Genomic DNA, 24,598 nt, shown 5'->3' on the forward strand with positions numbered 1-24,598 from the left:
ACTGAGCCCATTGGTTTATCTTTTTTCTCTTCTTAGACCCCAGTAAAAAAAGCTGGAAAAGGAATTCATGATCTCAAAATAAGGAAGATAACTGGAGAAAAGCTATGTGGGTCTGAGAGATATCAATAAATTTCCAGAAGTCAGAAAGAACATGGAAAGACAATGCAGTGGGACAGAGGCTGCCTCAGGCTGGCTTGTTTGCAGAGGGCCCTGAATCAGAAAAGAGCCCAAGTTTCCCATCAGAACCTCAAAAGTTTCAGTCTGAGAGAATGGAGATGAGATGGAGAAGTGGGTAGAAAATGAGGATGAATTAAAGGTCTGTATATTGAACAGTTGCCCACCTGCCTATAATATACATAGCCACCCGAATCTCTCTCTCTCTCTCTGCTTCTCTCTGTCTCTATCCTTTTTGCTCTCTCCGCCCCCCCAGACACACAGACACAGACACACACACACAGACACACATATACACACATCACACACATACATATATACACACACACATACCCCCCACACACCAGGCATTTACCATCCATTCTCAGGTCAAAAAGGAAATAAGGCTTACTCTCTAGAGGCATTTTAAAAGCCTTTCTGGGGAGAGCTGGAGCAACTAGTACAGTGATGTTTGGGACACCCTAATCATTATAGGGACATTCTGCTCACCACAACATGAAGCGTGGGAATTAAAAAAAATGCACACAGAATTTCCAGTTGGCTTTTCCATTGCCTCTTCCTGAAACAGAAACAGAAAACCACAAACTCCAGTCATTAGAGGATAGCTTGTAGCACAACCGAGGAAGATCAAATGAGGAACAATGCAGAGTAGAAAAACCAACTCTAAGTAGACAATTCCAATAATTTCAATGTAAAAATAACTAACCTGTAACTGGTGTTTCTAACAGGTTCAAAACAATACATCAGAGGAAAAAGAAAAGGGTGCCAAAAAAGAACAGAAAAAGAGTCTTGAGAAATTGAAAAGATTATTGCCAAAATTTAAAAAATGTATTTAAACATTGAAAGCAATCTTCTAGAGTGTAAAATGAAAATACAAGAGATGATAAATGTGGGAAAAAGGATAAGAGACATGGAGGAATGATCGAAGAAATCCAACACCTGGCTAGGAATATTTCACAAAAAAGGCAACTGAAAAGAAGAGATAGATAGAAATGATCAAAGAAATAATAGAAGGGAATTTCCCAAAATGTATCTTTATATTTAAAACACCTAACAAGTGTGGAACAGGATGAAAAAGACACCCACTCAGTCACATCTTAGTGACACATCAGGACACAGAGGATAAAGAGAAGATTCTGAAACTTCCAGAGAGGGAGAAAGGTCACCGATAAAAGAAACAACGTCAGACTCCTCATCAAACACATCAAACTCTGCAAGACAAGGGAGCATTGTCTTCCAAACTCAGAAAAATTACATCCAGCCTTGAATGACATACTAAGCCACGCTATTAACCACATGGGCAGAATATGGACAATATTAGATTTATAAGGGGTTAGAAATTCATCTCTCATGTATTTCTCAGCTGTTTCATTTATAAAGAGTTATTTGAGTGTGTGCTCCAGCAATATGAAAAATGACACAGGTAGGAAAGCATCAAGGAAACAGTGGATTCAATGGAGGACTGCAATAAAGAGAGTCCCAAGATGATGAATGTGTGGCAGTCTCAGAGAACAAGTCCAGCCTCGGACAGGAAGACTAAGAAGACAAGCCCCAGGAAAAATGTAGATCAGAGAAACAGTATGATGGAGACTATGAAAATCATAAGGATACAGATAGGAAATGCAAGATGAAGGAAAAGTAATCAGAGACAGCAGGAAAGATTAAACAATTATTAAAAATACATAAAAGGTAGGTTCTAGGATAACTTTCATGTGCCTAGTAACTGCGCAAGTGGGTGTAACCATCATTATCATGGGTGCCCTGCCTCTCAGGACCCAGGCATGGGGTTTTCATCCTTGATATGGCTTCCCACACCCCATGAGTTGGCATGGAAGCAGAGAAACACTTCAGGGTCCCACTGCAAGCTATGACGCTGAGGACTTCAGCAGGGAACACCATAAATGACAGTGTGCCTGGGTCTCTAGTATTATGGGGTGACAACAGCAGAAGCCAATACAGACAACAATGAAACTTCATGCTAGCTCTGCCATGGAGTAAAAACTAAGTTGATGTGAAACACACACACACACACACACACACACACCCATAAAATGATATTTTGTAGCACCTGAATTTGTGGGCTAAGATTCAGTTTGCAAACGTATTGTGGGTAGAGAAATTAGGAGAGAGAAGAGATGATAGTATTGATGATGTAAATCCTCATTGTTCACATCAGGATGTCAGTAAATGATGTCTAAAGTTGATAAAGCCAAAATTAGGGGCATCTGCATATTATATGGAGATAACCACCAGAAGAACTAAGCACAAAAATGCTGCAGGTATTTGCTTTTGGAGAGTGGGGATGGGAACAGGGAGAATGCAGGAAATGGTCTGTATTAAAGTTTTATTTGTATATTTGTTTCGATGCTTGAAAATTATATATGTATTATTCCAATTATTTATTTATTTTTGAGAAGGAGTCTCACTCTGTTACCCAGGCTGGAGTACAGTGGCATGATCTCGGCTCACTGCAACCTCTGCCTCCCAGGTTCAAGTGATTCTCCTGCTTCAGTCTTCTGAGTAGCTGGGATTGCAGGCAACTACCACCATGCCTGGCTAATTTTTGTATTTTTAGTGGAGATGGCGTTTCTTCATGTTGGTCAGGCTTGTCTCAAACTCCTGACCTCAGGTGATTGGCCTACCTTGGCCTCCCAAAGTGCTAGGATTACAAGTGTGAGCCACCGCTCCTGGCCTATTTCAATTTTTTTAAGTGTGCTCCTTTCTGTCAATTCTACCCTCCTTGCTATAGCATAGTTGTTTAAATTGTCCTTGGTATCATTGTTTCTGTGTCTCTGTAAACTACCCGTTTTGGAAGAAGGTGAGGTTATCAATCAAAGAGCTAACAGTCACAGGCATCCACTCATCCACTTGCTAAGCTTCTCCCTCATTCTCGTTCCCAAGAGCGCGCTCAAGGACATGAGAGAAGACCTTATTTAGTCCTGTCATTGCCTTGGTTGTGGGGTCACAGGAAGCAGAGAAGCCTTAATTTTTAGCATCTAGACTTGGGCTCCAAAGGCTGCTATCGAAGTGGGAAGCTCTGATTATAACTTCTAAAGTGCACTGTTTTCTCTGTACTACAGAACTGTCTTCTGAATTAGTATCAATAAAACACTTTCTAACAGAATCTCTGACACCGGAAGTCACCAGTGATGCCGATGTAATTACCATCCCTGGACACTAGGCCTTGTCAGACAGCACAGATAATCACCTACAACCGGAGGCCAATGATTATCCAGTCAGTCAACTGACATTGAGTGCTCACTGGGAGGTTCTACATGGGTAAGAGAGAGGAGAACTGCAATGTCCTTTCCTCAAAGTACTTCAAACTAAATGGGTTGAGGGTGTGGAGGGGAAGGAAAGCAGAGATTCACACACACCAAAAGACAGAAATAAACAAACCTATCCATTCTCAGCTACACAGGGATGGCTGTGGAGATCTAAGTTGGAGCAGAATAAAAATGGACTTTTGCATCGCCTGGCCCCTATTTGGTAAAAACCTCCTTGGTTTTACATATTTTCTCTTTTCATTTTTTTTTATGGTGTTATGTATTTCCTCTTTTCATTTCTTCCCCTGCATACCAACTGGGCTCAACTACTGAATACCCTGTTTGCCATGCTTTTTCTGTGCTTCCAGACTAATTATATGCTGTTCCACTTGCCTGAAAGCTGTTCCTACCACTCAGCCCTTTCAGCCTGAGAATTTTTCTAATCTATCAAGAGCTAGTGTAAACCTGACCTCTTCTGTAGAGCCTTGCCTGAGTCACTCCATTTCAGTTCCAATCAGTTACAGTGCTGCAAGCTTTTTGAGAGGAGGGACAGAGTATATTATCATCCGAAAATAACTGAAATTGTTAATATATGTAAAACACTGAGAATATTGGTACCTGAAATGTAAGCAAAAGTGTTTATTATTATTATTATTGCCATCATTATTATGATCAATGTTTGTATTTAGAAGTCCTAGCATAACATCGGGAACATAAAAGTAGAAACTAAGCAAATGTTTGTTTGAATTCTTAGAATATTTCAGACAAACTGGGTTTTATTGATGAGAAGCTTGATGGGTGTTCTTGGCAGTAGTCCTTGTTCCAAGGTGAAAGTGAGGATGATTGCTTTAGCTATTGCAGTTGAGAACACAGACTATCTTTTAAGAAGCAGGAGCTCTAACAGGTGAATAAATCATGATGGAGGATAGGAGGATATTCCAGATGATATGAAACTATTGAAAACAGATTTGCTGTTGGCTTTGAGACACTGTACTAGCCCTCAGGAAGATAGGCTTGTTTGGAGAAATATCTAAGGTAACACAAGTAACTTCATTTTCTTCAGCGTTCTCTGGAAATAGATGTTTAATCAGTCTCAGACAGCTGTTTCCATGCTCAGCCGCCTTTGCTGTCTGTATGTGTGATGTGCACGTGTGTGCTGTCATCTGGGTGAGCCTATCTGGGCACAGTGATGGGTCATTAAGCTGTCTTCCCATATGGTGCATGTACAGCATCTGAAGCAGAGTTTCACGAGATAGGTGACACTTCTACTCAGAGGCATTACATGACCCCTGGGGTTGTCACACCAGATCTGTAGCTCTTTTGCTATTCAAATGCTGCATGCATTTTGACATCTCACCATCTTTGTTCATTATTCCATTCAATGTTATGTACTTCACCCCATTCTTCACTGCTTACATAAGTCCACGCAAGCCCAGCTGTCTCGAGACTTTCCCGATCACTCCAGCTCACAGACTTCTCTTCCATCTCTACCATAATCAGCTCCTTCCTTCCTTCCTCCTTCCCTCTTTTCTTTTTTCTTTCTCTCTCTCTTTCTTTCCTTTCTTCTCTCTTTCTCTCTCTCTCCCTCCCTCCCTCTTTTCTTTTCCTTCTTTCTTTCCTTTCTTCTCTCTTTCTCTTTCTCTCTCTCTCCCTCCCTCCCTCTTTTCTTTTCCTTCTTTCTTTCCTTTCTTCTCTCTTTCTCTTTCTCTCTCTCTCCCTCCCTCCCTCTTTCTGTTCCTCCCTCCCCCAGTCTCTCTCTATTTTTCTGAAACAGGATATTGCTTGGTTTCCCAGGCTAGAATGCAGTGGTGTGATGATCATAGTCCATTGCAGCCTTGAACTCTTGAGCTCAAGTAATCTTTATGCCTCAGCCTCTCAAGTAGTTGGGACTATAGGCCACCATGCTCAGCTAATTTTTGTTTGTTTGTTTTTCTTTCTTTTTTTTTTTGAGACGGAGTTTCGCTCTTGTTTACCCAGGCTGGAGTGCAATGGCGCGATCTCGGCTCACCGCAACCTCCGCCTCCTGGGTTCAGGCAATTCTCCTGCCTCAGCCTCCTGAGTAGCTGGGATTACAGGCACGAATCACCATGCCCAGTTAAGTTTTTGTATTTTTAGTAGAGACGGGGTTTCACCATGTTGACAAGGATGGTCTCGATCTCTTGACCTTGTGATCCACCCACCTCGGCCTCCCAAAGTGCTGGGATTACAGGCATTTGAGCCACCGCGCCCGGCCTCTTTTTTTCTCTTTTGTAGAGATAGGAGTCTCACTGTGTTGTCCAGACTGGTCTTGAACTCCTGGCCTCAAGCTATCCTCCTGACTCTGCCTTCCAAAGTACAGGAATTACAGGTGTGAGCCACTGTGTCCAGCCAGTCATAGATTTCTAAAACTAATTTCTCCAATAGTTACATTTTATGCTGTGAAAACACTTACACTATTGACTTTTATTAACATTTGAATATGATTTGCTATTTGCTGTTAAGTATGCTAGTCTTAGCTGCCTGAGTAGACTGCTGGATCTTCAAGCAGATCCTGTGCTATGCCTCTTTGTAGTTTCACATTGAGCACAGTTAGATGAGTATATAGGTACTCAATAGGTGTTCCCTTAGGATTGAATGGGTAACTCTCCTGGGAATCCATTCAAAAGGATTTTCCTGAGAACTCCTTAACAAAGGCTTATCTACTTTCTACTTTAGACTGTCAACACATATTAAAGGATAAAAGATGCAGATTTGAAACACATAGATTTACATTTTAAAATGCTGTGGCATATTTGTTAATACACTTTACAATCTGAATGCAAGTTTAAGTTAGTTACTCTCAAGGATAAAACTACTAGACTCCTGAGTATTCAAATGGTCTCATAAAAGTCATCATAATATTATCATTTACAGTGAAGGGAACATTTTGTAATAAGTGGGTGTCTGAGTATGTTTCCTAGGGAAAGTGCTAAATGTAATCTAGTCCATGGAAGTCCCGCAGTACTCTGCCAACAATCTGCACTATTTCATGGCCACTTCGCCTGAATGGCTCAGTTCTCTGAGTGTCCATGTAGTCGACTAATGAAAGTCTGTGGTGAGTAGGAGTTAATTAAGGTGACTAGCTTTCCAACATCCCTTAAAGTTATTTGATTTATGGTTTGCTGAGATAGGTGGGTTATGGATATTTCAGTATTCCTAGAATAATGCATGTAAGCTTTTTCCTTGTATCCAATGTATTATGAGGGTATAAGAGCAATGAAGCCCTGTGCCAATTTCTCTGTTTCACTGGCTAATCAGTAATTCTTACATGGTGTGCCAGCTAAATGGAACAGGCACTCTTGTCACCATCATCATTCATTGCCTACTGAAAGCACAGAGCTAGCCTTAATCTAATTCTTAATGAAACCTTACAAATTAGGTATACTGTCTCCAATTTGCACATGAAAAACAGACATTTACGAAGGTTGAAGGACTGGCCCACGATCTCACACCAAGTAGGTAAAGAGGCCAGACCATGGAAGCAATTCTGTGCCTTAAAGTGCAGTTGTCTTTCTAATTCCTATGGAGCATGATTGTCTTTTCCATGCTGAATCTAATGATTACAAATCTCAAATGAGCCATAAACATGGCCCTTTAATCCTACTCCATTCTCCTAGTAAATTCTCCTTCCCACTCTCTGAAGCAACTTTTTTATTATCTTCTCTAGCCTTAAATCTTCCACATCCTTATAGCATTATTCACTAAAAAATAGAAACCATCAGAAGCAACATATTTCCATATAATTAGTGCCTCATATACCAACCACTACGGTACCCACCTTCTCTGTCTTCTCTTCGGTTATCACAGGAATGTCCCATTAACGACCAACTCTCTACTTCGCTCTGGATCCCAGCCTCTCTCATCTTTATTCTTTCGATCTTTCTCTTTTCCAATATCAATATCTTTTTTTTCTACCTGATCGTTCCTTTCAGTAGCCAAACATGACTCCAGTCTCTCCTGTTTTTAAAAATCCCTCCCCTCACCCCAAAAGTCACCCTTTAGCTAACAGTGTATTTCTGTACTCCCATTATCAGAAATTGTCAACTTCTTTTGACAGCTGTCTACTACTACTTCTATCCAATGCAATATGGCTCCCATGGCTCTTGTTTCACAGAATGTGTTTCTGTTAAGTTCTCCAGAGGCCTCTGTGTGGCCAAATCCAGTGGCTAACTCTTGTTTCGTTTCTTTTTTTTTTCACCGTCAACGTTTATTTTAAGTTCCAGAGTATGTGTACAGGATGTACAGGTTTCTTACATAGGTAAATGTATGCCTTGGTGGTGTGCTGCACAGATCAACGAATCACCTAGGTATTCAGGCCAGCATCCCTTAGCTATTCTTCCTGATGCTCTCCCTCTACCAACCCCCACCCCTGACAGACCCCACTATGTGTTGTTCCCTGTCATGTGTCCATGTGTGCTCATCATTCAGCACCCATTTATAAGTGAGAACGTGCAGAGCTTGGTTTTCTGTTTTTGTGTTAGTTTGCTGAGGATAATGGCTTCTAGCTTAACTCATGTCCCTGTGTTATCATACCTTTTATGGCTGTGTAGTATTCCATGGTGTATATGTACTACATTTTCCTTTTCTAGTCTATCATTGATAGACATTTGGGTTGATTCTCATTTGATCTCTCATCAGCATTCTACCCAACTCATTGATAACTTTCCCATGGAACAAGCTTTCAGGGGAAAGATTATACCACTTCAAAACACCTGGAGTTTGAGGGGTCAGTAGAATATATAGGAGGTAGAAAACTTTGCTTTTGTGGAGTATTGTTGAAGAAACCTAAGGTGAAAGTGTGGAATGGGAAGAGAAGAGACTCAAGGGCTAAGCCTGAGGGTACAGGCAGAAGCAGGAAAGGCTACAAAGAAGACAGAGAAGGTAGGAGGAAGTAACAGAGACAAGGTTAGAGGTCAAGGACAAAAAGAGTTGTCATTAAAAAAAAAAAAAAGGGTGGTCAGAATGAAAGGCCACAGAAAGATCAGGTAAATAAGGACTAGGAAGAGTATATTGTCTTTGGCAATTAAGAGTTTATTGGTTGTCATCTATAAATAATTTTATAAATAATTTCAGAATGATGACAGAAGCTGATGGTATTAAGGCCTAACTGCACTTTTCTGAAGAGCAAGCCAGCAAGTGCAGGCATCTTTTGAGAGGCTTGGTTATGGAGGGAAGAAGAGTAAGTGGATAGTATCTACAGCAGAATAAGAATTCAGGAGGGTTTTGAAAAAAACTCAGGTTATATCTGAGTTTACTCAGAGAGGGTAGAGAAGAAAGCTTCCCTAATATCACAGCATTATGCAAGAACTGCATATAAAAATATAATCTATTTCTACTGTCTCTAAGATAATTGAGGTAATAGATGTGTAAGAGTTTAGCAAACCATAAAGTACAGTAAGAATTACCAGGAAGTCAATGGATTGCATTTTTTAACTATATAACACACCCTTTACCCCACTCCCTGCAACTAGAACCTCACTGCTATTTATTCAGTAGTTCTTAAATGATTGATCTGTTGTAGATGATCTTTTGCTTGCTTCCTTTTGAAATAGTGAGGGATTTCTGGAGTAAACGTTTGCCAGCCTGAATATTCCTATTTACTTGTCCTAGGCTAGCAGATAACTGGACGGGCCATATTGTTACATAGGCCTGATGAAATGCTAAATGTTCAGCTCTATCTCTAAGGATTATACCCTTCTGAAAAATGTATAGTATAACTTTCGTCAAAGAAACTTGAGATACATTTGTTTCTAGGCCTCAAATTTCAAGACCTCCCTCCAAACTTTAGAAGGACAGACCTAATTTTCTTTGCCTGGCATCAAACCAGACATTGGCTTATAAACTTAAGATGTTCCATAATTCTTTCAATATGAATCCTAATTATCTTTGCTCCCTCGAAGAGAAGGTAAAAGTATAACAATATGAAATCTAATTCTGTGGACTCAAGGGGCAGAAATCAGTGACCTGATATTCAGAGGCCTACATTATCCATTTCATTTTTCTCACCTCTGTAATTCATAAGTAGAATTGCAAGGGCTCTTATTCTTCAATACTATTTTAGATCATACACTCTCAAATGAATGGATAGTTCTCAATGCCTGTGATGCACTTGGTTCAAACAGACTAGCATAGGTTGTCTTGAAATAAAGTCAGGGAGATGCATGCAATTACTTGTAAGGTATTGTTTCTGTGTCTTTCTAGCCTGAGTTTTCTTATGGATAAGAATCTATAGCCTTTTTTTAGACAGCTCACTACACCATAGAAAAAATTATACTGAAAGTCAGATCATGTCTTCCATGAACAATGCTACTGTTTGATGTGGTGTCTCCTGCATGCATGAAATGACTCTCACTCAGAATGTCTCACGGTCTGAGAACAAACTTGATCCGGAAATTCATCTGTATTTTTATAACCCTATGTATGGTGAAAAGGTTTCCGTAGGCTAGACTGCCTAATCTCTGCAAGAGGCCATTTTTTTTTCTTCTCTGTCACCTCTCCTGTTGCTACTTCTCAGAATAATCATCCATCCAAGATTAAAGAACGTTTATGCTATTTTTGTTTGTCCAGGGCTCAGATCTTTCTCAGCTCACTCAGATATGCTGCTCCAGTATCTCCTACTAAAACCTTTTCCCTTTGGACTCAGATTGACCTGGGTTTAAATCTTGAGTGCTTTGGACTATATGTTTAGTCTTTCTATAACTAAGTTTTGCCCTTGTAAAACTGGAATAATACTACATACTTTGTAACATTTGCGGGAGAGGTAAAGATAATGCATGTGAAAATCATATAACAAGTTCTTGATGAACAATAGTTAGATTATTAAACTGGCTATATTTCTTTCTTATGATAAAACATGACATGCCTAATCATCAATTTCCTTGGAGTGCTTCTATCAGGTAGTTACCAAGTGTAAGGATGAAAACCAAACAAATATTTCTTATAAGTGTGATTTATTTAGGTACCAGAAGAGGCTGCAAAATAAAATGGAAAGAGTATAGGGCTAGAAAGGTAACAAATTTCTGGTTCTGGTGTTGCCAGTTCTCATATTAAATAGCAGTGTTATCTGTATATGATGACTCATCTATGAAAAACTCTAAGTTATCAGAAAGATTGCATTTATCATTGATGAAAGAGTAACATCAGATCCGTCAGGCATCTGAAATCTCATGTAAACCTCACATAGATTGAATTTAATTGAATTAAGTAACTATTGAATGATCATTATGGACTGAGCTTGGCAATGTGAGGGATAAGAAACAAAGGCTACACATACACACACATTTATTAAGGACCGTTATGAGCTCAATTGTGTCACTCCAAATGTATATGTTGAAGTTTTAACCCCTAGTATCTCAGGATGTGGCCTTATTTGGAGACAGGGTCTTTACAGACATAATCAAGTTAAAATGAGGTCATTAGGGTGAACCCAAATCAAATATGACTGGTACATATTTGACATACACACAGGAAAGAGAATTTGAAATACAAGGAGAAGGTGGCAATCTACAAGCCAAGGAGATAGGTCCAGAACAGCTCCTTCCCTTACAGCCCTCAGAGGAACCAACCCTCCTGGCACTTTGGTCTCAGACTTCTGGCCTCCAGAATTGTGAGACAATAAATTTCTGTTGTTTCAGCCACCAAGTTTGTGGTACCTTGTCATGGCAGCCCTAGCAAACTGATATGAAGTACTAGTAACTGGGAAACTAACATTGAACAGGGTACTGTTCTTCATCTCAGGGGGAAAAGTTTGGTAAAGAAGCAGATACTTCAGTCCCATGTGATAAGCCTGCTCCAAGAGGAGGGTGTCATGTACAGGGTGTCATGGGAAGTCAGTAAAGGACAGTAGAGCATTACAAAGGTTTGTTTAAGGCTCCTTAGTAGGGACCTCTAAGCCAGGTTTTAGAGTAGGAGTGCAAAGATGCGAGCAAGAAGCAAGGGTTCTGGGCAGAAAACAGTGTTTATATGAGGCAATGTATGCAAAGGTGTGGATGTATGAGCAGGTGAGGCCCTATTGCAGAACTGTAAGTAATTCGACATGGCCAGAGTTTAAGAGAGGTGAAAGATAAGGCTGGAGAGGTGAGCAAATTCCGGGTCAGTAGAGGAAGGCTCCCTACAGCCAGAGGAGTGCCTAGGGCCTTGAGGTAGGTCTTCCATGATTAGCAATCAGGAGGACATAGGCTATGTTAGGTAAGAGGGAAATTGTGAATGAAAGTGAAGGTTTATATTTCTTTGGCAGTAAGCATTCTGGTCTGGTTAAAGCAGACATCCTCCTGAGAAGTAGAGCAAGGAGGTAAGAAGGAAAGAAGATGAAGTCCCTCAAAGGATCTGAAATATGACAAACTGGGAGTGCTTTGAGGGCAGGGCTAGTATCTCATTTAGTGCCCGCAGTATAGCAGTGGCTCAAGAAACAATTGCTGAATAAGTGAAGGGAAAAGTGGTGAAATTGTGTCCTTTTACTGAATTGAGCAGGGACTTTTAGGTTACAGAGGTTTGGTTTTGAAATGTAGGCTCTGCTGGCAATTTTTTTTAACCTTGTTGAGTTTTAGCCTCTTTATTTCTAATTATGAGTATAATAATACTGACAGTATTAGTGAGAATTATTTGGGATAATTTATATGGAACCATATAGAACTATGGGCATACTAATACTTAGTATGTGATAATTTATATGGAACTATATAGAATATATGGAACTATATAGAATTATATGAATCTATGTAGAATTATGGGTATACTAATACTTACAGTATCTGGTGAGAATTATATGGGATAATTTATGTGGAACTATATAGAACTTAAAAATTCCATTTGATCAATATTTATTAAGAAGTTACTATATGCCAAGCCCTGTGCGAGGCTTTAGGAATAGAAAGATAAACAAGACCCAAACTCTGCCTCTAAAGAGTTTACTCTCTGTGGAGGGGATGGGGAAGCAGACATCTGAACAGATAAAAGAACTGCAATGTAATATGATAAGGACTAGCATAGAGTACCGTGAGTGCACAGAAAAGGGACAGTTATGCCAGCCAGACGGCTGGATAGTGTTGGGGAATACTTCCTGGAGGAAGTGATGCTTAAGCTGATTCATGAACAATGATACACAATTAGGTGAAGAAGGAAGAAAAAGGAATTCCAAACAGAGGGAACAACAGGCTTGCTTTGCAGCTGTGTTTTTCTAGTTCCTGTGCCTGTGCAATTCCCTTGCCGAAAATATACTCCAGTCTGCTTGGCTAAAGCAAAAACGCCCTCCGTAGTTCTCATCAGTCTCCTGAAGGCTGGATTGTGCTCTGAATAGCCTTAGCTATTGGCTGGGTTTTCTTTAAACTAAACGGGCCTTCAGAATCCCTTCGTGTAGCCACCTGCCTGATTTTCTCACTCCCTTTCTCCTGCCTTCTTCCTTTTCTTTCTGTCTTTTCTCCATATCTGCTTTCTTCCTCCTCCTTTCATTAAACATTTCCTGTGTCTACATGTGTAAACTACAGGCTGTGCCTAGAGATGCAGAGTTTAAAAGCATATATCTAACTCTTGAGGAGCTCAAAATTGACAGTAGGGTCAGCAAGCTATGGCCCATTGACCAGATCTGCCTGTTTTTGTAAATAAAGTTTTATGGGAACATACCCACGCCCATTCATCTACGTACTGGCTATGGCTGCTTTCATGCTACAATAGCCGAGTTGTGTAGTTGCAATAGAGACCATGTGGTTTGCAAAGCCTAAAATATTTACCATCTGGCCCTTTACAGAAAAAGTTTGCTGGCCCCTGTCCTAGTGTTTATATATGGCAGAAGTGGTGAGGATAGATGGACAAGAAAAGTGGTGATGTACCCCAGTAAGACACGTTTTTCAAAAGGGTACTACAGAAGGAGAGTTCCTAACCCATACTTGGAGGTTCAGAAAAGAGCTGAGAGCTAAAAAAAGTGACAAGTATGCTAAGAGCTAAAGGATAAAAAGGAGTTAAGGGAGAAAGGAAGATCATTCTTGGCAGAGAGAGCAGCATGTGCAAAAGCCAGGCAATTAAAGAAAAAAAAAATACAGTTCTCTATTGCAAAAAAAGAGGAAGCAGTGAAAGACAAGTCTGGAAAATAAGTAAGGGCAAGGTCATTAAGGATCCTAAATATGAAAGCCATATTAAGGATTTTAGAAATGTCCTATATTCTTCCATAGGTAATTGAGAACCTCTGAAGGATTTTAAGCAGAGTAGTGCTAAAGCAAATGTGTGCTCTAGAAAGATCATGCTGGCTGCAGTATAGTTAACATTTATTGGGCATTTATTCTATGCCAGGTCTTTGCTAAATTCTCTTTGCATTTGGAAATGTTTATTGAGTAGCTGGACAGCACTGGGAACCAGGTAGAAAGAGGTGAGACATGGAGAACAGATAAGGATCTATGAGACTCAGGGATCTCCCTAAGGGATGGGAAGGTGTAGAACACCACCCTTACTTGGAGGCATGAGGAGAAGGAGAACAGGGGTAATTGCAAGGAGAGTATAATGTCATGGAACACAAATGAGGAGTAAATAGTAAGAAGGAGTGGATAGAGAAAATCAGATATTGAGAAGACAGCAAAGAGAAAAAAAGTAAAAAAACAAGTAGGGAGCGGGGAACTGGTAAGAAGCAGATCACAGCTGACTTCAAAGAGAACAATTTCAGCAGAAAAGTTGAGACACAGGCTGGATTATAGGGTTAAGGAAGTGGTTCGAAGTGAGAAAATGGAGGTCACTGCCACTGAACACTTGTTTGAAAGATTTGTCTTTTTAAGGAAAACTAGAAATATGACTGTGCCTGGAATTCTTAAAATTAGGCTGTAATTCAGCAGCTTTGGTAAGTCTTCTGATTCATGAAGAAAATTTCTCATCTCAAATATCTGGTTATTTGAAGTAATACTGGAGATCAAATTATGCAAATATGCTGCATGACCAAATTAAAGGCCTATTCATGTGAGCATTAGTTAGTAATGGATGTTATATTATATACTGCATTATTAGAAAACGGAGCAGCATATTTTAGTGCTTAAAATTTAATCAGAGTAACTTCCAGAAGGAAGAAAAGGCTCCTTTTTAACATAACATTCGAATAATTTTTTTTTCTGAAAGCCATTCTTCCAAGATAGTCACCCTGCGTATGCCCTCATTTTGACTTTCTGCTGCACAAGCAATCAGTATTCGTGCAAGGCTAATGGGATATACAAGAACAATTAGTAGCTCTGCCAGCAACAATATTGTACTTGCCTCTTTAAAGAGCTAAAAATATTAAATAACAATCAAAAAGAACATTTCTTCTAGATCCCTCATTAGATTGATTTTACAGATGAGTAAACTGAATCATAGAGAAACAAGATAGTGGAAATGAGAAGTCTTACTTTAGTTCTATCTCATACCACTGTGAGGCTGTGCCTATTATATTTGTAATTAAGCTGTTGTCCAGATAAAGTCAAACCCTCTTGGCTTTGACTTTTAGATACCCACAGATTTTTAAATGCTGGCAGTTGAAAAGGTTATGTTTTTTTTTTTCTTTCGAAAGTGGGTTTGAAACTATTGGCCTAAATGATTTTGGAAAACTATAGCTGTACTTTTAACATAAGGCCACCCACTCAACTCTGAGCCTAGCCTGTTTGAGAAAAAAGAAGGCACAGGGAATTTGGCAGGTATTTTTCTCTTGTATCTTTAAATCTCAGTAAGTTCACAAAATTTTCCTAACCAATATTGGAACAAGAAATTATCATAGGGGGTGATTAGTCTCACACTTTAGGGATAATTTATTTTCTACTTCACAAGTTTAACTTCTTATTTGGATCACAATATGCTACTAAGGTACTTAAAAGGTCATTTTTTCAGGCCAACTGCAAATGGTATTTTCATTATAGAAAAGTTACGATGTAAGTCCATTAATGTGTAAATTGCACCACAGCAATAGGAAAAAAGTTTTAATTAAATATGTATAAGCTCTACCTTGTGCAAATATTTTGCTCAAATGGATGACACCAAGAGCTCTGTGGCTCCACTTCAGTGTCTAATAGGCACTACTCACTTTGACCTTCAGCAAGTCCTTTATGAATGCTTGCTGTACGGAAGTGTATGGAAATGCCAATTCATGTAGGGCTATCAGTATTACTGTTACTTCTTATTCTGTAAAGGCTGCATTTTAACATTTTAATAAGGGTCAAAGCATTCCAAGTCAACCTAGATGGCAATTGCTAGAAACACAGGAGATGCTTTAAAAAATGAGTTGGTAATAATTTCATTCTTCCCCATTTTGATTAGAGTTTACAAATATAACTGTCAGATAGTTATCACGGTGAGGTTATGATTCAGTCCTCCTCCAAGTAATATAAACTCCTTAATACAGTCTTCAGACTATGAATCTACCATAACACTGCCAATGTTTTGATGTCATCAGTATCTTCATCTTCCTTTATTTCATGCTATGATAGACTTTACCTCTTCTATTATCTACTGCAATTTGTTGCTGACAAACCAATTGCTAGTAAATTCACATGCTAAGTGATGGTGATTATGTGAAGAATGAGGGGCAAGATCCCTGTGGTGAGGTGTGTGTGCACCTATGTGTGCATGAAGAAACGTGTATGTGTGTGATGTGCATGCAACTCAAACCAATACAGGTCTGAGGGAAATACTGTACTCTCCCTGAGGGTAAGGATCATGTCTTATTCATTGTTACATCCTTAGCACTTAACACTGTCCCTAGCACATAAATGATGTCTAAGGAGTGTCTGTTGCATGAATGAGTAAAGGTACTAATGTTCCATGTTCCCATTGGCAGAATAAGGCTTCCAGTTTTAAAATGAGACTGGAGGTCCACCTACAACAATCTGTTGTGCTTTCAGTTTTTACAGGCTGATTTCTATGCACACAGCATTATGCTGGGAGTTGTGAGGAAGGCAAGGAAACTGAATACACAGAACTTGGACTTGAGAAGCTTCCAGTCTAATTGGGAAGACAAGATACATACAAGTGAAAACTTAACTCCTATTTCTAGAGAGAGAATAATGGCATGCCAAATATATTTTTTTCATATCAAACATAACTACTGCGTGAGTTCAGGAAAAAAGAGGCTGTTCTGGACTGCAGTCATTAAGGAAAGCTACCTGAACTAGGCAGGAATTGAGTTATACCCTGAGGATAAAAGACAGAGGGGAAGGAAAGGAAATGTCTGTCCAGGAGAAGTGGGTAGAGAGTACAGAAGAGCAAAGTTATTAAGATAAGAATAGATCATTTGGAATTTAAAATTTAGGAAGCAGTCATTAGACTATGAAAAACACATATGATGATAGAGACAAATATAATGAGGAAGTAAATAAGCATGTGCATTTTTGTACAGTAATCACTCCATACCTAAACTTCTTGGTGGAAAAAAAATGTGGAAACTTAAACACATTCTATATGTTGCAAATTCAGGGGAGGTGAGTGAAATGTCAGAGGGCATGGCAGCATTCCCAACAGTGAGTATCAGCTAGGCTTTGCCAAGCAGGAGGGAGGTGACGACATTTGAGTGGATAAACAGGAAGGGTGGGATCTCGGCAGATTTTAAGACAAAAGATTCTGTTGTGAAGGGCTCTTGGTTTAAACATAGATGTGACTTTCCTAAAGTCTCAGGTAACCTGATGTGCCTTTCTAACTGTTCTTTGATTATACCAGTTTCTACTTATTTTACATTTTTAAGGACACAGAAGGATCTAAACTGTGTGCACAACTATTCTACAAACCAAAATGAAATACATAAAGGAAAAGTTTAAAATTTGAACCTTAAGATATGTAGAAAAAATTCAAACATATGTAAAATTAAGAATAAATATTAGCCTGAAGGAGGAGCAATAAGTGACAAATATTTAAAAACAATTGTAGGGGGAGGCATGGGTAGCTCACGCCTATAATCCCAGTACTTTGGGAGGTCAAGGTGGGTGGATAGTTTGAGGTCAGGAGTTCTAGACCAACCTGGCTGACATGGTGAAACCTCATCTCTACTAAAAATACAAAAATTAGCTGGGTGTGGTGATGCACACCTGTAATCCCGCTACTCGGGGGCCTGAGGCAAGAGAATCGCTTGAACTAGAAAGATGGAGGCTGCAGTGAGCCAAGATCACGCCACTGCACTCTAACCTGGGTAACAGAGTAAGACTTGATCTCAAAAAACCCCAAAAAACAAAAAACAATTGGGGTCTTAGACATTGGTGATAATAGTCTTTATTAAAGATAATTATAGCCATGGCAATAAATCATCCACATATTGTGTTTACATGTGGAAGTATGTATGTAGAACAGATTTAGCAAATAATTTTTAAAGCTTTCAATAACTACTTTAAGTTACTTATATGAACACTTTAAGTTCACATTCATTAATGGATTCTTGATTGAATAAAAAATTAACTCCTGAAAATGTTTCCTAAATAAAGTACATCTATGCATGGATGCACTATGATGTTTCAACAAACATTAATTACATCCTTTTGATTTCTACTGTCTTGTTCAAAAAAGCTAATAAGACCTGCACTACATCATAGTTAATAGGAGTGTGGTGCTTGTTGCTTAGGCAACAGGAGGAATAAATGCAGGTCAGAATGTGCTTCAAGAAAAACAAAAGCCAGAATATGATACTGAGTGGAGACTAAGCAAGTATAATGGATTTTTCATCACATTAAAGAAATATGTTTCTTACAGAGAGTCAATCATATTCATGTATTTAACTAAGTTTGTAATCACATAAATTAGATTATGTAGATCAATAAATAATTTTTATAAAGGTAGAAATTAATCACTATGATTCTAGCAGCAAATAAATGGTGTATAACAGCATATAAAGCACTAATTGATGATACCACTTCATGATTTGCTTCATTTTCATAATTAATTAACTCCTCTAAATGGCAATTCAAAGTTTTTCTAAAAAGATAATTCTGTCTCATGAATAAAGTATTTGATTGGCCCATCTAAATTAATATCATTTTCTAGAAAATTTTACAGAATATTTCAAATTAGGCAAGTAAAGAATATATTCTATGATTAGATCTTGGTTATATCACATATGTCCAGAATTTTGCCTTCCAGATAAATTTTGCAGTGCTTTTACATGATTCATTCACGAATAATTTTTACGATCACTCTTCAAATGCTTATTTGAAAACTGTTTGATTAACCTTTCAGTTGAGGCTTTCAAAAAGGTATTATATTTGCTCATACGTGTTTAACATTCAGAGGAAAAATAAGCTGAATTAAAGTCTTGCAGAGTGGCCAAATGATCCAGGAAATCCAAAGACCTAACTTCTCATGGGACCAGAATAAATTTGGACAAGGGTTTCGGGGCGAGAATGAGAAACCCTTATTTCAAGTAGACATAGGGAGAAAGAATTAAGATATTTAAATATATAGTAAACACAAATAACAATGAAAAGACTTCAATTCTGTTTGATTCTTTAATTCTTAATGCCATCTATTTAATGTGCTAAGTCTGTCCTAAATCTGCTCAGTGTTCTAAGACTTTAATAGCAATTGAAGAACTTCCATTTTTTTTCATTTCAATACCCACAATATCTTGTCTATATAACCAGTGACAGTACTTAAGGACACAGAAGGATCTAAACTAAAGAAAACACAAGAAAAATAACAGTAGCTGCATATTTCAGTATAAAAAACCCAGCAAATCACTCATAAAGCATTCTGTACATACAGTTACTTAGAGCTCGTATATCTTCCTATATTTATGTCTCTTTTATTTTTAAAAACTCGTGGGCATACATACTTTTGGAGAAGGAGAAGTTGAATAATGTTAATAATCTTCAAATCTATAATACTCAAGTCAACCTCAGAGAAAAATAATCTGAGATAGAAATAAATAATCTAACCAGCTCTCACTGTTGTGTTATCGTTTCTGGTACTAATAAGCTGCAGGTGTCAGCCCTATTATTTTATTTAGGAAGGGCTGTTACTTATTTCCACAAGTCATTTGTGTGCTGCATGCCTGCGTTATGTAGGTCTCTAAATTTAGGGATCACTGACATGTGTGATGGGTACTTAAAAGCAAGGAAAGGTAATAAAGCTGTGACGTAGCTTAACAAGGGGAACTGATGAGCACTGGGGGAGGTATGGAAATGATTAGAAAGCTGAATTTTCGGTCTGCACAGTTCCCCATCCTCCTTCCTCACCTATATGCAAAACGGTGGAAAGTTAGCAAATGCCAGGTTCAGACTGCATGTAGACCAGTATTCAGAAGTACAAGACTATACTTAGTCTACAAACCTCTTTCTAAATATTGACAGCTAACTGACCAAAGTGTTTATCTTCCACCTAAAGTAATAAACAATACTTCATCACTCTTCAATCAGCATGTGGAAGTGAACACTCTCCATAACTGACCATCTGAAGCAGTTTGCTAATGAACTGAAGGTTGTCCACATGATTTAAACTGCTTATTGAACAATTATCAGGAAAAGAAACGATCTTCACACCGTAAACATGACAAATTGTCTCATTAACCACTAAATGCTGGTGCTCAAGTGAAATAATGTAAGAATCAAAAATTAGCTGAAGAGTAATATAATCTGAGTATTCTAAGATTACAAATTTATAAAATAAACATACAAAGAATGACAGGGAGAATATCAATATTAATCTTCTTTTACTGCCTATAAATAGCACTCTCACCAGTTCATTCATATAACACATATGTATATGGATACATATAGATCTCATTTTTTATCAAGAGTCTATATGTACCCAGTAAGTTCAGTCCTAAGGGCATCCAATCTTCCGATGCAGTTACATATATAAATCTGACCGATTTTGGTGCAAATCAGGCTGCCTCTGAGCCATGTAAGACACATAAGAAGCAAAGACAGACAAAAGGCAGCTCCGTGGACACAGAGAGCGTCTTACCATAAACTGCACATTGTCAAATCCATTAGCCATCAGGTGGTTCTCGTACTGAGGTAGCCCAATGCTTTCCAACCATTGTCCCACTGTTTGGACAGGGCATCTGGGTCCTGTAAGAGGATGAAGAGGGAAGCGTTTAAGCAGGGAGTAGCCGTCCACGGGGTAATAGCGGTAGTCCTGGGCTGAGAGGTGGCATTGCCACATCATGCCCCTGGGAAAGTTGCTATCAAAGGAGCCCGCCAGCTTGACAGATTAATGTTCTCAGCGAGAGAGCAAAGTCAGAAGTAGAACATAGTTTGCCAGGCAGGCTGTGGAGTATGACTTGATCCTAGCTCCACATTTCTTACATATTAATCTTTACTACCGACCAGTACGTCATACAGCCCCCAAAACCAGGCAGCAGAAGAAGGCATATCAAGCTGTCAGCTTGGGCTGGTCTGCGTTCTATGTGATTGTTGGAGTACTCCACAATGAGCAATGCACGGCCGGCAGCCAGAATTCTTTTTTATCAAGTACTCCTACACTCATCAGTATGCAGCTCCATGCTCCTTGCTCCCCCTCGCTCTCTCCCCTTCATTACCCAGCCCAGGCTACACCTCGCATTTTCAATAATAGCCATCAGATAAGGCAGATTTTTTTTGTCTGCAAGCTGTAAGCCTGCTGCTGCTGCTTCCTCCTACACACCCATCCAAGCGTCAATCTTGAATGATGAGAGCAGTCAAAACAAATGCAGAAAATAGCAAGATTCAAAAGCAAACCAAAGTACTTAAATCTGAATTGAATCTTCATACTGGTTATACGTTACAGAGCTATTTGTTGTGGAATTTTACGTTTCAAAAGAACCAGGAAATGCGAAGCTTGAACTATAGCTTATAACAGAGCTCACGACAGGTTCCCTTTCTCCCTTTCCTTTCTTTCCTGTCTTTTCTTCTTTTTCTTTTTTTAAATGCAGCAGAGATAAATGCTTCTGATCTAAAGCTTTGCAGTGTTTGGAGAGTAAGTATTCCGTTTCTTTTACCATGCTATCACAAAATGAGCCTCTCTGAGATATATATATATATTTTTCTTTTTTGAAATACTGCAACAAACTGCATCGCAATCTTGAAATCAAGATAATTTATTTCTTGTTTGTATGGCTTCTTCCAAACAAAAGTATTATTAGGCACAAGAAATCATTTTTTCCCTCTGATATTTATAACCCAATCTACCGGGGTTACCATTCTAAATTAGCTATAAAGGTAACATTAACTGTGTAGAATTTTTTTTTTTAATAAAGAAGATGAGTCCTAACCCAAAATAATTCAAGAATAACAGATATAAATGTGTGAGTTTTACTGAATGGCAGATAGACTGAGTAATTTATTTAATAATTGAGAGATAACAGGGATTAAGAATAGAACCCACAGGACTAGATCATCAGAAAAATAGACTCTACAGCTTGCAGAAAAGTTAGTCTAACCTCTTTCCTAACGTAGGCATCCCTGGCTACAATGTTCCTAGAAGAATATCTTCCAACTTCTACTTGAATATTGCCTGTAACAGAGCTCTTACTACTTTTCACGAAGCCTCAATGTATTAGAAAGATATTTCACTTCCTACCTTGCTTCTACTCACTGCTCCAGCTCTGCCTTTGGAGAAGCACAGATTGGAACAGTGCCTCTTCCATAAAGAGCTTTAAAATTTAAAGATAACTCTCTCATCCCCCCAGAGCAGCCACCTGGCACATAGTAAGTGCCTAATACGAATTTATTGAATAAATGAAACATCACTTTTCTTTTTTTCTCAAATTTCATCTTTCTCTGCTTCCTTTCTCTTTTTAAGGGCATTGTCAACTTTCCTGGCACACAGACATTAAACCTCAAAACATCTTCTGCTCCTCTTTCACTGCTGACATCAGTCCCCAAGTTCTATCATCCCTCTTCCCAGTGTGATCCATTCCCATTATTCTATTTCCTGTTTTATATTTACGGAACTTCTGCCTACATTGATTTTGTTCTCGTAGTTCTGGTCCACCTAGTCTAGTGGAAGAATGACTTCTGTATTGGTGTTTCTACCTCTAATATTTAAAAAATCAATTTTATGCATGGTGTCAGAATAATGCCTTTAAGACACAGTTTTGATTACTACTCTCTGTTTCAAAACCCTTCTGTGGTTTTCTGTTATCTTCAAAATCAACTCCCAACTCCTCTGATGACATTTTGGGGTGTTCATGATTGACTGCAGATCATCTAACTTGATTTCCCCTTTTCCACTGCTCTAGCCAGGCAGGATTACTTACTGGTATCTACAGGCAGCCCGTAATGTGCTTTGGTTGGTTTTATTATGTCCCCACATTTCTGTCAATTTGTTGGCTTTGAATCAGATGCTATTTCCTTTATGAAATCTCTTCTAATCTTCTCTAACAGGAAAATCTCTTTCTTCTCTGTCTTAAATGGCATTTTAGACCCTCTATTGTAACAGATTTTCTGTCTTCCATTTTAGTAATTTGTGTCTGACTTATTTCTTGAAAGCAGGAAATATGCTTTGCTAATATTGCACATAGTGAAGATTCAGTACATAGCTGGCTAAACAAAATAATGTAATTTCACAATCCAAAGTACAAAAAATTCTTCTATTTTCAAATTAAAAAAATGTTTTAACTCTATCCCAAGTCTCTAAATTATTTATTTAAAAGAAAATAACTTGTGTTTTAAACAGAATTTTCAGGTCTGGCTTTTCGCCCATCTCCTCATCCTCTTTTTGAATAAGCAGCCCTGGGCAGACTGTATTGTACTTGATTATATTTTGTTGCTGATTGGTCCTGGATTTTTAAGGAAGAACAAAGAGTGTGCAGTAGTTTACGAATCAATTTTAATAGATTTCAGTTGTTCAATATTACCTGTAGGAGAAGCTGGAAACAACATAGTTTTTGTCCCTGGCCAGCTTTAAAGCTGTTACAAGGTGGAAGAATAGGAAAATCTCAATTATTGCTTCTCCTAAGATCACAGCCACAGTGCTCCTCCTGGCCATTTTAAATTATAATTAGTTGAATATGCTACATGGAAATTGAACAAACATGACAATAACTTTTTGGCTTGGCAAGGCATATGCTGATTGGCCAGCTCTTCAAATCTGTTTCATCATCTCTTAAAATGCAAACCAGGGACAAATGCCTGGCAGAGCACCATACACATCCTACTTATTAAATCAACTTTGTAAATAAATACATGAATAATTAAATGAATAAATGATATTGGAATGGCTTTCTTGAGATTCTCATTTCTTAATAGAGAGAGAAGGAAAGAGGGAGAGGAGAGGAAGAGTGTGTGTGTGTGCACAGACATAGAGATTGGACTAATAGGCATTGTAGACTCCGGAAGGGGGAGGGTGGGAGAAGGGTGAGGGACAAGAGATTACATAGTGGGTCCAGTGTACACTATTTGGGTGGTGGGTACACCAAAAGCCTAGACCTCACCACTATGTATATATCCATGTAACAAATCTGTACTTGTACCCCATAGATCAATAAAAATAAAAATTATATATTAGAAAAGAGAGTATATATATATGGTGGAAATTATTTCAAGGTTCAGACTGCTATATAAGAACACAACTCAGTGAAAATACTGGTTATGAACTGCTTTACAAAATTTATATAGACTGCCTGAGTTTTATTCTTTTAGTTGTTCAATCCTTCAATTTTTATTCAATAATTTTTATATGTTGACAAAATGTTATAATATGGAGGAAGTGAGCTAGGAGAGGATAGGGTAGAGGGAGGTATAAAAGAGAAGAAAGAAGGAAGAAAGAGACCCTGAGTCATGTTGTTTGTTTGTGGTTTTGCTGAAGCATTTTCTCATGAGTCAAACCTCTAAAAGAATCCTGGTTCAGGTCTTTGGTACAGTCTTTTCAAAAAATAATTCTATGGATTTTACTCCCATAATGGCAGTGTAAGGAGCTCCACAGGTCCAAGCCCCAGCCAAAAAACTTAATTGTTGAAAATTATAAACAAACAATAAAAAAAACCCACATACAATCAAAAACCAAAAACAATACCAACAAAAACCAACCATCAAACTCTTTGCAACATGTCCTAAGAGCATATAATGAAAAATTATTCCTTCCTAAAACAGACATTAAAACTTCGTAAGAACAGAGATTCTGAGATTCTGTAGCACTTGAGCCATGGCTGTCCTCTGGCCCCTCCTTCTCCTGCAACTCATCTCCACAGAAGCTCCACTTTGGTTGGGTGTGTCCAAGAGGAAGGGGGCTCCCCCCTC

At 38.5% G+C, this 24,598-nt stretch overlaps 1 protein-coding gene across 20 annotated transcripts in view; it reads right to left on the minus strand.

Moving 5' to 3' along the window:
- Positions 1 to 24,598, minus strand: part of ANKS1B (ankyrin repeat and sterile alpha motif domain containing 1B) — a 1,309,735-nt gene that overhangs the window by 401,884 nt on the left and 883,253 nt on the right. For 13 of the 20 annotated variants that reach the window (XM_002752897.7, XM_009004424.5, XM_009004428.4 and 10 more), the window contains exon 15: positions 20,343 to 20,449. In XM_002752897.7, coding sequence (XP_002752943.1) covers positions 20,343 to 20,449 — 107 coding nt within the window. Of the gene's footprint in view, positions 1 to 20,342; positions 20,821 to 24,598 lie in introns of those variants that run through there. The other 7 variants (XM_035258475.3, XM_054239238.2, XM_054239237.2 and 4 more) reach the window with 1 other exon arrangement.

The sequence above is a fragment of the Callithrix jacchus genome, chromosome 9, assembly GCF_049354715.1.
Source record: "Callithrix jacchus isolate 240 chromosome 9, calJac240_pri, whole genome shotgun sequence".
NCBI classification, from domain to species: domain Eukaryota; kingdom Metazoa; phylum Chordata; class Mammalia; order Primates; family Cebidae; genus Callithrix; species Callithrix jacchus.